At 35.3% G+C, this 15,659-nt stretch overlaps 2 protein-coding genes across 10 annotated transcripts; both read right to left on the bottom strand.

The window, feature by feature from the left end:
* Positions 1 to 379: 379 nt before the first annotated feature.
* LOC144564572 (serine/threonine-protein phosphatase 7 long form homolog) lies at positions 380 to 3,936 on the bottom strand. 3 transcript variants are annotated; one of them, XM_078314175.1, is made up of 7 exons: positions 3,745 to 3,931; positions 2,872 to 2,958; positions 2,521 to 2,767; positions 2,355 to 2,432; positions 1,837 to 1,975; positions 1,354 to 1,750; positions 380 to 1,269 (listed from the first exon to the last, which is right to left on the bottom strand). In XM_078314175.1, the coding sequence occupies exons 5-7, from the start codon at positions 1,904 to 1,906 to the stop codon at positions 1,047 to 1,049; spliced, it is 690 nt and encodes a 229-aa protein (XP_078170301.1). In that variant the 5' UTR covers positions 1,907 to 1,975; positions 2,355 to 2,432; positions 2,521 to 2,767; positions 2,872 to 2,958; positions 3,745 to 3,931; the 3' UTR covers positions 380 to 1,046. The 3 variants fall into 3 exon arrangements, with proteins under 3 accessions (XP_078170301.1, XP_078170298.1, XP_078170300.1); XM_078314172.1 differs by lacking the exons at positions 380 to 1,269; positions 1,354 to 1,750 and having other exon boundaries at positions 1,905 to 2,432; positions 3,745 to 3,936; XM_078314174.1 differs by lacking the exons at positions 380 to 1,269; positions 1,354 to 1,750 and having other exon boundaries at positions 1,905 to 2,432; positions 2,521 to 2,674; positions 3,745 to 3,936.
* Positions 3,937 to 5,347: 1,411 nt separating this feature from the next.
* LOC144564293 (deneddylase) lies at positions 5,348 to 14,088 on the bottom strand. 7 transcript variants are annotated; one of them, XM_078313883.1, is made up of 9 exons: positions 13,627 to 14,088; positions 12,781 to 12,978; positions 11,724 to 12,158; positions 11,079 to 11,189; positions 10,707 to 10,889; positions 9,946 to 10,188; positions 8,911 to 9,031; positions 8,362 to 8,535; positions 5,348 to 5,856 (listed from the first exon to the last, which is right to left on the bottom strand). In XM_078313883.1, exons 1-8 carry the CDS (start codon positions 14,071 to 14,073, stop codon positions 8,393 to 8,395), a joined length of 1,881 nt encoding a protein of 626 aa, XP_078170009.1. In that variant the 5' UTR covers positions 14,074 to 14,088; the 3' UTR covers positions 5,348 to 5,856; positions 8,362 to 8,392. The 7 variants fall into 7 exon arrangements, 6 of the variants coding, with proteins under 6 accessions (XP_078170009.1, XP_078170011.1, XP_078170008.1 ...); XM_078313885.1 differs by having other exon boundaries at positions 5,348 to 5,852; XM_078313882.1 differs by lacking the exon at positions 5,348 to 5,856 and adding an exon at positions 7,925 to 7,987.
* Positions 14,089 to 15,659: the final 1,571 nt, after the last annotated feature.

The raw sequence follows: 15,659 nt of genomic DNA, 5'->3' as shown, positions 1-15,659 counted from the left end.
GCTCCCAGGGTTTCAGGTTTCATCCCAAACTTTGCCTTCTCTGGACCTATCATGCGAATCGCATCATCTCTGATGCGACCCGTATGATGCGACTCGCATCATCTCTGATGCGGGTCGCATGGCCCTCGAGCAGAGCTGACATGTGTTCGTATCTAAGTCGATTTCTTGTGCGAGGCTTCAACCTGTAGCTCTCACCTACTGGTATCTAACCTAAATTGATTGTCTGGTTTGCTAGAAATATCCACAACCTTTCGATAATGGAAAGTTCACCTCTCGGCTACTATTGATCATAAATCTACTTCAAATACTCAATCACAATTGCAAGAAACATCAAGGTCAAATTACTAGAAGAGATGCTATAGACATCTAACAGTAGACAATCAAGAATCAATCAAGCAATCAAAATCAAGCAATCAATGAATACTCAAACAAAGAATCACACAAGTTCAAACTTAGATCAAATCAACATGCAACTCAAAGACAAAGTTATGAGACTACATCCTAACCCTAGGAACTAAAGATCTACTCAGTCATGATGAAACAAAGCATAAAAGAGAGATAGAATAAGCAGATCATGATGAAGCTCGAAGATCCAAGGTGGATTGGAGATGATCTTGCAATCTTCTCTTCTTCTCCTCTTTTTCAAGCAAGCTCTAATCTCCTTCTTCTCTCTTGATCTCTACTCTCTAAGTGTTCTCGAATGTAAAGGGGGAAAAAGCTCCCGAAATTCTGGCATAGGACCTGCTTATATAGGCAACGGATCTGACTTGGGGCTTTGTTGTCTGCTCTGGAAGCTCGCGATGCGACCTGCATCAGGTCTGATGAGGGTCGCATCGGCTCTGATGAGGGTCGCATCGGCTCTGATGAGGGTCGCATCGGCTCTGATGAGGGTCGCGTCAGATGTGATGAGGGTCGCATCAGATGTCTCAGAATTCAGTAACTTCCCTGATTTTGCCCGTTTTCGCCTGATTCCTGCAAAGTAAGAACCAAAACATAGCAGTACCACATTCTATGGATATTCAATGTAAAAAGCACCATTTGTTGGTTCAAAACATAGATTTTTGTATGGAAACAAGTCGAAATAATAGGTCTAATAAAGTGATATCACTTACCAAATGAGCTTGAATCATGGCATCTGGGACATACCCAATATCTTGTACGTGTCCTCCTTGTTCGGGTACTGCCTGACTCAGAATTTCTTCATTGTCTTGCTTTGGATACACACTTAACATGCCATAATGGAAGAACCATTCCATATACTCGTGATACCTTGGGTAAAAGTGAAAATTAATAAATATTTGGTACCATTGTTAAATGTAAATATTATATTTTATATTTTAAATTTAATTGTACCTATCTGGAAGATAAGGATAAAGTTGTCCATGTTTAGAATGCTGTGCAAAATTTTGGGGAGGTGCCACAATAAATTGATGAAAATGTTGGCTCCAGTCCACAGAGGATCCTTCATCAAACAACCCTCTTCCTCGTGTCCATTTGCGAATATTCTCAAGATAACTGAAGGCTGGCGGAGCCCTCGGAGGAACTGGCTGAAATAATTCGAACTGCTGAAAAACCCTCTCGGGAAGGTGATACTCTACCTCCCAGAAATGGATGCACCACACGCGGCATGGAAAGAACGCCTGGTCTCTTATCCCGTGCCAATGCATTATGTTTTGGTAACCTCTGTACGGCGTCCAATTGACAACATTGGACTTCAAACGCTCAAATTGACACTGAGATTGCGAGGTGCCTAAGTTGTAACCACATGACAATTATAAGTGTACGTTCAACACAAACTTATATGGAAAAAATATATTATTTATTATTAAAATGTACCTGTCCTAGGGTTACCCTCCCATAGATGCGGAATGGTCCATTTTGTTCCATAAGCCCGTCTCTCATCCATTGGTTCGCCGTCAAATGGTATGTCATGTGGTTTGGGCCGGCCTATAGGAAATTAGGTCCAAGACCACATCTGCAGCAGTAGTAATGGACCATTAATTGAACTTGCTTTATATCTGCATGCCCGTGATAACTCGCCAGTACAGCACCTCCCCAGTTATAATAGTTCTCACCTTTTGGTCCCAAATCCTTAAGAAATTGTAAATACATTAACCGGACGAAGCTTGAATTCGCATCAGGAAACATTATAGTTCCGAACAACTCCATTGCATATGCTCGTGTGTTCCGATTGATTATATCCCGGTCAATGACTCCATCTAATTCCGTATTTGCAAAATTTGTTCTCAACCATACAAGACGCATATAGTTTTGTAAGATTGATATTTTCTCATTGGGTTGACCCGAATTCTCCACCTTTTTATAATAAAAATCATTCTCATCCCATTCATTACCATCATACACTTCATGTCCTAGGCAATCTTCGATCAATTGTGACCAATTATCATCGGTATATCCAGAGATAGCCTTCCCTGCAAACATAGATGTTAAACAAAATTATACAACTACAAAATTTCAATTAATAACAAAAGTATAAAGTAGCAGCAAAAATTATTTTACCGGTAACAGATAAGCCCCACAAACAGCTAACATCTTCCAATGTCACCGTGCACTCCCACACCGGAAGATGAAAACTATTCGTCTCGGGCCTCCATCTCTCGACGAGAGCAGTGATCAACCCTTTGTCAATTTGACATCGATGAACTTCAACCATCTGATACAATTCTAAATTCTTCAAACCTTCTTTCATACAATTGTGGTACTCAATGTGCATTTGGCAAGCTCCAGGACGTAACCAATGATTAGACTGGAACGATAATTGTCATGCAAAAAAAGTTTAACCAAAAAAAAAAATTTGAATTCAGGAATTTAATAAATAAATTTAAATCCAAACCGATATTAAACAAATACCGTTACATTCGCCGCATGTGATTGATGTTGTGCATGAGGCAGCTGCAATAAAGTTCTTTCACCTTGCATTTCATGTGCCATTTTTCACTATAATATAAATAAATACATACAAAAAATTAACATGCAAATCCAAATCATTATTAACATGCATGACATGCAAACCTAATCAAATATTAACATTCATTCTACACTAAAAAAAAATCATTGAACAATTACTACATGCATCTACATTAAAATAAAAACTACATGCAAATAAACCTTGCATCTATATAATTATGAAATAAATAATCCCAAAAATACTACATGCATCATCTACACTAAAATAAATTGTCCTTACAACCAATCAATTAGAAGAAAAAATATTTTTCTTAAACACGCTACATGTTTTTTTTTATTTTTAATAAAGTATAAAATGGATATTTATAAATCTAAAATGAGTTCTAATAGAAAATGAAACTAAATTAGGCAAAAAAAATTGAGTTTTTAAAATATAGATGGGTAAATATGATGCTATAAATTTTAGATTTTAGAGGGGTTCCTAGTAATTTCGATTACAGAGGATACAGATTCCTTTTTAAAAAGGCTAATTCTAACTACCCTGTATTAATTTCTCGTTTGATCAGAGGGAGACATTTAGAAAGAACATAGGAGCAACTCTAAGACCAGATAAATATGCTACCATGGAATGAAAGAATACTTTTCATAATTTGGGAATATGCATAATTTCCATATATTTTGAAATTCATAGTGTACTACTAAAAAAACACATATGAACTATTTATTTATACTACAATTACTATATAAACCATTTATTCTAATTATTTATTCATAATTACAAATTATTTAACAAAAATATAAGAATTAAATACATACCTAACGAAATTTGTAGATCTGAAATTTTTATTGTTCTTCTCTCAAAACTAAACATATTTATGTGATTAGAATCAAAATCACACTAACTATCAGAGTTTAAAAAAAAAAAATTAGGTGAGGAGAGAGAAAGAATGAAGAAGATAGAGGACCACGTAGAGAAGAGAAGAATGTAGGAGAGAAAGAAGAAGGGAATGCCACAGTATCACAGAAACAAAACAAAACAAAAAACAAAAAAAAAGGAAAAAAACAATTAAGACCACGTGATATCACAGAAATAAAACAGAAAAAAACAAAAAAAAATTAAAAACCCACGGTGATACGAAACAAAACAAAAACAAAAACAAAAAAATTTAAGACCGGACGGTCCGTCCGATCTGGAGAAAAATCGTAACAATCGAAGATTTTCTGTGGCCGATAATAAATAAAAAGGTGCAAAACTAAAAAAATTGAAAAAAATATATATATTTTTAGACCGAATGGTCCGTCCGGTCTGGAGAAAACTGATTTGTGAGACCAGACGGACCGTCCGGTCCTTATGCTTTTAAAAAAAAAAAAAGTAATCATATTGTTATCGTTAAAAATTTTTAATTATTTATGGTTTATGAAAAAAATTCCTGGAATGGCACACGGTAACCTGCCAACAGTGGAAGCAAGATCAAATATAGCAGGAGCATCCATTTCATCTCTCTTTGGACCAAGTTTCACTCGTCTGTCTAGCTTTTCCGACGAGAATATTCACCGAAGTTATCAAATCATAATCATAAGAGTATATTTAATCAAAAGAATCCAAACGCATAACAGAGAGAATAACCAGAGAAAACAATTATCAGGAAAAATGATGGCAAGGTGCCTGTTGGTGAGGTATCGATAAAATTTATTTCCAAACCCGTACAGTAGCTATTTATAGAAAGAGAAAAAGAATAATATTTTAAAATTTGGATCCTACTTTGAACCCAAAAATCCCTGGCAAATGCTAATTGCTGCCCAAAAATTGTAATTTGCTTCAATGTTTGCTATCTCATTTTCTTTTGATATCAACCAAAACAGAATAGAACTAGGGTGCTCTTAAGCTCACCAAAGTTTATGTGAGCTTAACTCTAAAACTTATCAAATCGATTTCAAATGATGAATCCAAACCGTTGAAACCCGCCTACCTTACGTGTGATGCATCTACATGTAAAATTTTTAAACATTCGAATTAATTTAGTATAAAGTCAAGCGGTCAAAAAACGTTCAAAAATGAATGCACTAAAATTAATTTATTAATCTTCTAATTTTGACCGCTTGACTTTATACTAAATTAATTCGAATGTTTAAAAATTTCATATGTAGATGCATCACATGTAAGATAGGCGGATTTCAACAGTTCGGATTCGTCATTTGAAATCGATTTTATGAGTTTTAGAGTTAAGCTCACCAAAACTTTGGTGAGCTTAAGAGCACCCTAATTCTACTCACCAAAACAATCAGTTGTGATCCTATTAATATTTAACACTTCATGAGTCATAAGCATCACTCTTGCGCATCTCTTGAAAAAAGAGGTAGATCACTCACCATTCCTAAAATACCCATTCTACCGATATGTGAACAAATTGTAGTCATGTTAACTAGAAACGGTTGAATAAGGATGCCCCCATCAAAATTTTATTTTGCTTAAACTAGAAGACCATGACTTTTTCTTTTTGAATAAAGTGGAGAATGCCCACCAGTTTCATTACAAAACAACACAGTTTTTACATCACTAAGTAATTGAAATACTAAAACATAAGGATCACACTAAAGGGAAAGCCTTTAGGAGACATCTAAACAGATATAGTAAAGTTTGCAAAGAATGAACAATTATTACAACCCACAAAAAAGAAGACTAGAATGGACATCAAGAAATATTATCTAAACCAAGAAATTAGCCAACAGCACCTGAACTATCAAGAGAAGATGTAGCCTCAGTAGTGTCAGAAGAATAGACTGGAACTATAACACCAGTATCACCTAGAAGCAAAGCATCCATAGCATCAAACCCTTCTAACCCAGGAGTTGGATCTTCCTCCGAGTTCAAAGGGCTGCTTACCCTTCCCTGGGTATCTGAGTCCAAAGTATTATTAGAGCAGCTGCCTGGTTCAAAACAGTAACATACATAGGTAGAATTAAGGTTAATTTAAAGAAAGATTCATCTAATTTAGATTTACACCAAAATGTAGTAAGAGCGATAATTTTTAAAGCTAAAGAACTACTAGAGGGAACTAGAGTATGATCAAAACAAACTTTATTTCTAGCTAACCATATAGTCCACATAATAGCTGCCCTAATCATCTCTATTAATAATCTATCTTTAAGTGGTATCCAAGTATCTAATTGCCATAAATCAGAAACAGATGTACAATTAAAAATAAAACCATTATGTTGTGCAATCCAAGACCATATGAACTTAGCTATAGGACATGTGACAAAAAGATGATTAGACGTTTCCAAGTTAGAACAAAAAAGGCAAAAAGGATCCCCTTGCCAACCTTTATTCAGTAAATTTGCTTTAACTAAAACTCTATCCTGCATGACTAGCCACATGAAAACCTTTATCTTGAGAGGGATATTAGCTTTCCAAATAGTTTTAAAAGTATTATTGAGAATACCTCCAAACTCTTAACCACTTATACATTGAATTCACGGTAAATCGACCATTAGGGCCCCATCTCCAAGTAACTAAATCAGATCTAGAAGTGTCAATAAAGACCCTATCATAAGTAACCAAAGAAAGTAATTGAAACCATTCAACACGGAGAACACCTGTCAACTGTCTACAAAAAGTAATCGTTAATCTAGAATTGGAAAATGCTGCTGCTACAGTAATATTTGGGTCTGAAACCACCCTAAACAATTGAGAGAAAGAACTATATAAAGAACAATCACCAAACCATCTATCTAACCAGAAAGATGTGTTATTACCATTACCAACACATCTATTGATGCCTGAATCAAATATGACTCTATAATAAAGAATACTTGCCCAAAAAGCAGAAAAATGGTGTGAGCCGAGTCTAGATAAACTATATTTATCAGTTAAGATAGCCTTCCATTTCCCTGATATAGTGGGGTCTTTAAACCTAAACCACCACTTGGCAAGGAGGGCAATATTCATTGAATTCAAATTTAGTACACCTAATCCACCTTGGGACTTAGGAGAACAAACAATAGACCAAGAAATTAAATTATACTTCTTTCTATCAGATGTATTCCCTGCCCATAAAAATCTGCGACGTATTTTATCAATTTTTTTTCTAATACTAACAGGTAGTCTATAAATAGATAACCAATATAAAGGTAGAGTTGTAAGAACAGAATTGAGCAAGGTAACACGACCCCCTAAAGATAGCAAAGAACTTTTCCAAGTTTGTAGTCTTTTCTCAAACCTGTCCAATAAAGGAGTCCAATCGGAGAGATAAGTTTTTGCCAACGTAAAGGAACTCCCAAATAGGTAATAGGGAGGGAGGTTAGCTGACAACCCATTTGGCTTGCAAGGGATGTAGCCAACTGGTCAGGTATATTTAAAGGTACCATGACACTCTTATCAAAGTTAATTTTCAAACTGGAAGATGATTCAAACCCTAATAATAGCATTTTAAGGCGTTCTAACATCAAAGGATTTGCTTCTAGGAAAATGAGAGTGTCATCTGCAAAATGCAGGTTAAGAACTTTATTTGCATGTAAGAAATTACCTAAACCAGAAATTAAATCTGCTTGTTGGATTACTAAGTACTTTATTTAAGGCATCAGCCACTAAATCAAATAATAAAGGGGATAAAGGGTCTCCTTGTCTAAGTCCCTGTTTACAAGCAAAGTAAGGTCCTAAATCTCCATTAAACGAAACACATGATCTACCACCCTTCAGAATATCACCTATCCAAGATATAAATCGAGAACCAAACCCCCAAACCCCCTAGAGGAAAGAACTTCCAACAGAAAATCCCAATTAATCTTATCAAAGGCTTTTTCAAAATCTAATTTAAACAAAATACCTTGTTTTTTAGTTGTTTTAACTTGGTGAAGGACTTCATGAGCACATATAATATTATCACCTATTAATCTTCCCTTAATAAATGCTGCCTGTGAGTCATCAATAAGTGGATCTAATACTTGGGAAAGTCTATTGGAAAAAAGCTTGGTTATAACTTAAAGCTACAATTAATTAAACTAGAAGACCATAACTTCTTCCGCAATAATTGGTGGCCTACATCGTCAGCAAATAAACCTAAAAGTTAGAATCAACATTAATTATCCAATAATAGGCAATACCTATTGATGCCTGTAATTTTACAAAATGTCCAATCAACTCATGGAAAACAATAAACACTGTTTATAACCATCAGAAGGAAAAGAAGCAATACATTTTACACAGAGCAATAGAGACCCAAATACAGATTTTATATTTAGAGTACTGCCATATACTGCAGCGCATATGGGTATTTCTCTTTTAACTTTTTAATGGTATGTAGTTTTTAGAGGGACAAATACACAACAAAAATTGATATACTTCTCTCGCCATGGAAATTGCCCCTCAATATTTTTGTTAACTAAAAAGCAAACAAATTCTTAGAATATATTAATGGGGGATTATTTACTTACCTGGAGAACCTTGAGGAAGCAGTCTATTAACCTAACCCTTTGCTAGTACCAATTCACCATGCTCTCTAATTGGCCTTGCCAATGCAAAAAAGGAGTCAGGATTGGTTGATGTGAGCAATTCTATTAGAACAACCTTTTCAGGGCGGGGAATCTTCAGATTTGGCTCCAAAATTCCTGCAAATCATCCACAGTCACGAGGATAAACGAAAATTTTAAAGGCAGCAATTAGCACACATTAATTAGTGTACGTCTTTATGGAAAGTTTCATGCACCCCACAAAACCTCAATATATCATGTGCATCCCTGCAAAGCCACTAAAAATATAACAGAAATACCTTGGAGCCATATTATAACTAGTTAGGATTATTGAAAATTTGGGACCAACACAACATTCAAAAAGAATATGGTAACAAAAATTTATAATACAAAACTCGGATAAAGAAGCTTAGAGAGCCAAAACACTGTCTACTTAATAGAAGTGTAGGGAGAAAACAATTATCTTTGAAGGGCTCAAAACAAAATTCAACAAACACAAAAGTACAAACTTACCAGGGGTAAGTTTACGTCCCTTATATAACTCCTTTGCTAAGGGATGTGATGCCCAATTGCTAACAGCAACGCGATTTGTTGGCTGAAAGCCAACTACCTCTCCTTGCTCTGAAAGGACAACCTAGTTGGAAAAAAGAGCACCTATTAGGGTTTTTTTTTTTTTGCAAAGATGCATGCCCGTAGAATTATAAGATTACAATTATAAGAGATTGAAGTTCCTCAGCTAGCTCTAACAAACTCAAACTAAATATTGGATAAGAAAAACCAGTATATCCCTCCTCAAATAGGCTACCCATTTTTGCTAAATAATCTGCCAAAACATTTTGGCTTCTTGAAACATGCCTACACTCAAAATAATTTCCCTTGAATAGACCCCAGATCTCATTTATCTCCTTAAAAGCCCGCCAATCTGCATCTACGGCACAGTGTTGTCCGGTCTTAAGAAAATAATTGTAAAATACTCCCTAAATGAACAATAAACATAGAATAGTCACTGCTCTTCATTTTTTTTAAAGTCCATAACAGCATTTGAGAAGTTACAAAATCCAAAACAGTTGGATGTTATGGTTAATACATGACAATTGCAAACATAGCCCCAATAAAAATTTAGTACATATAAACATTATCTCCAAAAAGAAAAATGATTAATGGCAGTAAATTTTAATTGATATCATTTTTTACATAACAGTGAACTTGATTAGTGTACTAATGTATAATACAGAGTGTCAAAAGCTAGCTAATAATAGGGACTTCAATTTCTTGAAAGAGGATCCATTTTGCAAATGATGACAGAGAGGGTCTTTCCTACACTTTCACAAAAATGTACAGGACTTTTTCTGTTGTTTTAATGACCATCTGGTTTTGAAATTTTAGGCAGCCAGGAAACATATTTAGAACCTAAATATAATGCTCCAAAGTGCAAAAGAGACCTATTCAAAATCTCACTCTATTAGTGTTGCCAATCATACAAATCATAGGTATCCAGTGTTATCTTTCTTCACTATAAATGCAATAATTGACTAAGCAATGTTTTACCTGGAAACTAGCAATATCCTGTGGAGCATCCAGAATCTCAGGTTCCTTCTCATCCAAATCAGAAGGTTCATTAGAAATATCTTCAGCAGTATAATTTCTTATTTCATGGTTAGCAGCAGTGCCTCTTAAGTAACTAGGCATTGTCCCAATCCAGGCACCCACATTCGATTTGAACATTATTTCACCAGAGAAACCGAGTGCTACTTTTATTTTTTCCACAACTGATTTACAGTGTTCTTCTAGCTGATAATTAAAATTATTAAGAAAAAATATTAGCCCGATGAAACTAGGCCTGCAAAATATAGCCTGCCTGGGTCAGGTATGGTTCAATATCTTGGTACCGAGGAATGCTAATTTGACTTCTTTTCTGTTTTCCAGCTGAGTTAGCGCTTTGCCAATAAATATGAACTTTAGGAGAAGAAATTAACTACAAAGACAGCTCAGAATCATATCTTGATTCTTGATTAAAAATTCTAATTTTTTGTCTTTCATTGAAAAAAGACCATGTACTATATTTATGAAAATATATTCATGCCAGTTCTATTTACAACAGAAATCCATACAAAAATCAGAAAAAAGGGCATACATAAGTATAACATATAATTTCTTTTAATGGTAAACAGCTCTATTTACATATATGATAGAAAATCGGAACTATAATCTTATTTTTATAGAAGGTAGTCTCCTGGGAGAGTGCAACACAAAAGGCCTATATTTTTCGAAGTAGAAGAATGAGACATGAAGTAAAAGAAAGAACATACCACATCAATATTGGTAGAGTAGATAAGGCCAGAAGTGTCTTCAGATGTACAAACATTAAAATTCTCTTGTGAATGCACTTTCGGCTTTGAAAGGTGGGCCCCAAACACTCGAGCACCAATTCCTAGTAAACTAATGATAAAGAAGCCTGTGATGGTTGCAAGTAGTACTTTCAAGAAAGAACCCTGTGCAATAATTATAAGTTGAAAAATAATCAATCTAAAACATTAATACTATACAAATAAAATTCAAAAACATTGATTTGTTTAGGGGTCTGAGAAGAGAAACATAACTACAGGAATATGTGTACTCAAAATATGGTGAGGAATATAATTAAAAAGAATGTTGGAAGTCAGAAAACATTATGTACTCACAGTATTCCTTGTAGGATTCACAGGTTCTGAAAGGGGCCCACACAAAAGTCTTTTTCCTGGTAGAGTGTATTGATCCTCATAATACAAGTCAAGAACATTTGCCAACTCCATCTGTGCATAATAAAAATAAAAGAAAGCAGTTAAAAACACTGCTTTGATAAATTATATAAAACTAAAACAAATGGTTACATGAAAACACAAATTTGCAAAACCATTCTTTTACCTAAGCAATAAAGTTTGAGCAGTAAATAGTACTAAAATAAGAAGCTAGTATAGACGAGAGGTAGGACAACTGAATTATTGGTAATTTGCTCTACAGAGAGAAGCTACGGTAGAAGCTTGAATCTTCTCGTGTAGACTGGCTCTGGTTGGTTAATCCCTCCCAAAGAGGGACGCAAACTCAATCAGGGATTGGTCGAATCCGCAATGAGGATTGAAGCAACCAATGAATTTCCCAAAGGGTGTCCTAAGGTTCATCCAAAATCTGCTGCCTTTTTTTTTTTTCTCTTTGAAGATTGTTTTCCATTTCTTGCAGTCAAGCTTATGTGGGGATTTTTGAATTGAACTAGCCACAAGTACATCAATATTGCAATACAGGACTAACATATCTAAAAGATTAGCTAAGGAAAGAAACAACAAATGTACCATTTGGAAGTGGGTTAAAAGAACTTCCCACCTATTCTCAGCCACTTCATGCCATCCTTCAAGCTTCAACTCTTTAAATGCATTAAAGATGACTTGAAGCCTGTATGCAGGTAAAAACCAATGCATCCTGTCAACCAATTCTCTACTGCAGATCCTCTCCAACATTCTATAACTAGGTGGTTCCCACAAGAAGCTCCTCAAAGACTCCCCCTTAACAACTAAAGTTCGAATCTCAGGTTGGTTCATGACATAATTCACCAGGTCCTTCTCCGCTACATTGTGAATGGAAATAGAAATGTCATGAGAAGAATTCTTTACTTTCGAGTTTTTATTATAAGTGCTTCTGGTATTTTCCATCACAATGGTACCAACAGCTTCTGAGAGATGAGAGAGGAACATTTCATCTGATGAGCTCACAGTAAAATTTGCTTTCATCTGTAATGTCACAAGGAAAGAACAACCCATTTATAAGTTAGAAATGAGTAGATCAAACTCAAAATAAGGAGAAAAAACTATGACAAATCAGTTTCTGATTTGTTTGGTTATTAAGTTCACTAGTTAGGTTAATTGGTTAACATCAAGATTAAAGATTCTTTTTTGACAAAAGCAGCTTGGTATTTTATCATATATGCAACTGTAACATACATGCTTAAGAGTTAGGAGCCCCAATTTTAATGGCATTAACACAGTAGTTTTCTTTTGTTTTTACCAAAAAAACATGGATAAAAAATTAAGCAAACAAAAAGTAAAATTTTGGGGTTCTAAATTAACATGAACATATCAGACAAATTGGTTGAGTCATGATGAAAAATTAGGGGTAGTGAAGTCAATCTATGTACAATTGACACTTGCTATACATGCTTTGCACCTTTTATCATCAAATTAGGTAAATAAATCTTTTCAAGGACCATCATATCCATACCAGTCAAATCCAGTGAAAAACTGCTGGTCAACAACACATGGCAGTACAAGACTTGACCATCATTATGAGGTAATGCCGGTACCATACCAATAGATGACCTGACTGGCATGGCAAGCAACTGCAATAAAAACTAACCTCTCTAGGAGCAGTAAGATCATCCATATTTCTCTCTGAGCCTGGAGCTAATATAGTGAGGCTAAAGCTCCACAACTGATCCATGACTACTTGTCGACATGTCGTTGGGAGAATATTCTTTGACCCAGATAGTGTGTCGGAACCAGTGTTTTTCCTTAATTTCTTAGCCTTTTCCTTCACCTTCTTGGCTGGTAAAAACTGCACACTGAGTGCTGTTAGTTAAAGCTACTACGGTTAAAAGTATTATCAATTTTGCAAAATATTTCATTACAACTCTGATTGATAATTTTTGCTTCTATTTGATCATTCTCCACCAGAACTTCTACATCAGTGATTCACATGAAAGGCATGTATGCGAAAAACTTCAAATAATTAGGGTTTACATTTAGGTTTAGTCCAGTACTTTATTGTAAGTGCAGAAATACAAAAAATCTCATGTTTGCAGATAACACCCAGTGGTTTTGTGGGCCATTTGCAAAAAACTTGGTACTAAAAATAAATGTGAAGTCAAGCAAGAAAATTGACCATATTGTCTGTCTATGAATTAAACAAAGATTACAAATTTTGCATATTAGAATCTGAAACTGAATTTCCAAATCCACTTTGACCTACCTTTAGCTCCATTTGGTTTAAAGAACTATCATCAGTGGTTGTACCAAAAACCACTGACACTTAACAGTATCTATATCCTTTTCCTTCAAACTAACCCAACCATCCAATTGAAACTCCTCGAACATGTCAATTGTTAGTAAAGGTATAAGACATTGGGTGGATTTGCAAATATGAAGCATTCCGTGTAAGTTTTAATTTTCTAAAAAAGAAAAGGAAAAAGTTTGAAGCACTCACAAGCTTGGTCGAAACAGTGCTATTCCCATCTGCTGTTCCACCAGGAAATTGAGTCTCTATAACCATCGCCTCAGCGCCAGATGACAAATGCTCCTCGGCCGTGGCGCCACCATCAGCCGCAGCCGCAGCAACAGCTTGGTCGGAGCCGGCGCTGCCAGTGATGGAGAGGATCGCAATATTTGACTCATAGGTACGCACTATTGGGAGATGAGTCGAGGCTGGATCGATGATAGAGGGAAAGAGGACGGATTGGATGCGGTTGTTGTCAGCCGAAGCGAGGCAGAAAAACCGACGATGGTGTCTGCCGGGGGGAAAGGGAAGGAGAACTGGAGAGACGGAGGGTACAGAGAAGGCGGTTTTGAGGGTTTTGAAAGCAAGTGCGGATGTGGGAGAAAGTAGGGAAGGGGGAGGAGGGAGCATTTCAGCAGAACAAACGGGAAATGACATGCTCAGAGATATCTCACCGCGTGCGCGACTGACGTGTACGGTGCCTATTCGGAAATAGCGCCGGGGTCTGTATTATTTTTGCTTAGAGATTCGTGTAGAACGTATTTGGACGGTTGAGATTTTCCAAAAAGTCACGCACGCTGTGAGATATCTCAGGGGATGCGAATTCGTCCAGTTGAGAGAGATATCTCAACTTTAGCGTGACCAACGTGTCCGGTGCCTATTCGGGGTGATGTAGGGGGTAAGGGGGTCAGTATTTTGTGTGCGTTGAGATTCGTGTAGAACGTCTTTAAACAGTTAAGATTTTCCATAACATCACGCAAAGTTTGAGATATCTCAGAGCATACGAATTCCAGTTGAGATGGGAGTAGCAAGTAATCTCCATTGTGAATGGCAAATTAGTTTTGGGTTCGAACTTGAACCGTTTAGTCGGGTCGGGTTTTATTGAGACCAAGTGTAGTGTTTTTAAACCTTTTTTTTTTAACTTCTTTTCTACAGCTCTTTATCTTTATAATCGAGTTGGAATGCACGGGTTTCTTTAATATTTGTAACAGAGAAGATCGAACGTTCCAGATCCAAATTCAAAATTAGTGTTACTTTAGGGGATCTAATTCCTTGAACTCGGGATTAGGGCACTAGACTACTCGAGAGGAGGCCCGCTTAAGTGCATGGGTCAATCTAACTGATCTAGACTGGGCCGGGCTGAGTGCATGGGTCAATCTAACTGATCTAGAATGGGCCGGGCTGCTATGTTCCATACGATCTTGTTGATAACATGAGAAAGTCTTAATAATATTCTTCTACCTACAATAAGAAACGAAAGTAGAAGCAATTAAGGGATACAGTAAACCCGATAAAAGTTTATGTATATTTGATATGTAAAATAGTGGTGATTAAGGTGATCGAAAGTATCTTTCGAGACACTATAAATTTTCGAAGGTGGAGTAATTAAAACCGCTTTATAAGTGTATTAAATTAAAGAAAATAAATTTTGAACTTCTGACATTAATTACTTTTGTTTCACTTGATAACATATTGTACAAGAATAATTTAATTTTTATTTATTTCATAGTAATTTATTTAATTTATTACTTCCTAACACTGATTTTTTTTATAACTTAAATTTCAATTGTCGTGCGAAATTTCAGATATTAAATCGATTACGACAAAGATTGATGTGAGCTTTTGTAGAATTTGCAGCATTTAATTAGAAGTGAGAATAAGAAAATATTTAAGAAGTGAAAAATTGATATTTCGAAGAAAATCTCTCCACCTGAAAATAGCGGTCCTATGAATTTGCCGATATTTGCATACCGAATTTTATTTTTTTTTGTAATTTTTTATTATTTTTTAAGATAGATAGAAAATCACTTGATTTGAAAATTCTAAACCATCCAAAAACAGTAATTTTCTACCTATCTTAAAAAATAGCAAAACGATAGCAAAAAAATATAAAATTTGGTTTGCACGTAAATATTTATATGAATATCATGTTGAATGACTCAGATCGACTATTAAAATTTTGAAAATGAAAATATTAATTTATATTTCGCATTACATCGTGCTATACATAGTAGTACCATAGG

The sequence above is a fragment of the Carex rostrata genome, chromosome 13, assembly GCF_964058835.1.
Source record: "Carex rostrata chromosome 13, lpCarRost1.2, whole genome shotgun sequence".
NCBI lineage: Eukaryota > Viridiplantae > Streptophyta > Magnoliopsida > Poales > Cyperaceae > Carex > Carex rostrata.
Note: the sequence above shows the minus strand (reverse complement) of the source record. Positions and strands in the feature narration are given on the sequence as shown.

Coding starts and splice junctions, on each gene's coding strand:
- LOC144564293 (XM_078313883.1), bottom strand. CDS start 14,073: ATGTCATTTCCCGTTTGTTCTGCTGAAATGCTCCCTCCTCCCCCTTCC. Junction 9,032..9,945: donor AGGATATTGCTAGTTTCCAG/GTAAAACATTGC, acceptor TTTTCCAACTAG/GTTGTCCTTTCAGAGCAAGG. Junction 8,536..8,910: donor GGGACGTAAACTTACCCCTG/GTAAGTTTGTAC, acceptor GATGATTTGCAG/GAATTTTGGAGCCAAATCTG.
- LOC144564572 (XM_078314172.1), bottom strand. CDS start 2,952: ATGGCACATGAAATGCAAGGTGAAAGAACTTTATTGCAGCTGCCTCAT. Junction 2,768..2,871: donor CACATGCGGCGAATGTAACG/GTATTTGTTTAA, acceptor TTATCGTTCCAG/TCTAATCATTGGTTACGTCC. Junction 2,433..2,520: donor GTGGGGCTTATCTGTTACCG/GTAAAATAATTT, acceptor CTATGTTTGCAG/GGAAGGCTATCTCTGGATAT.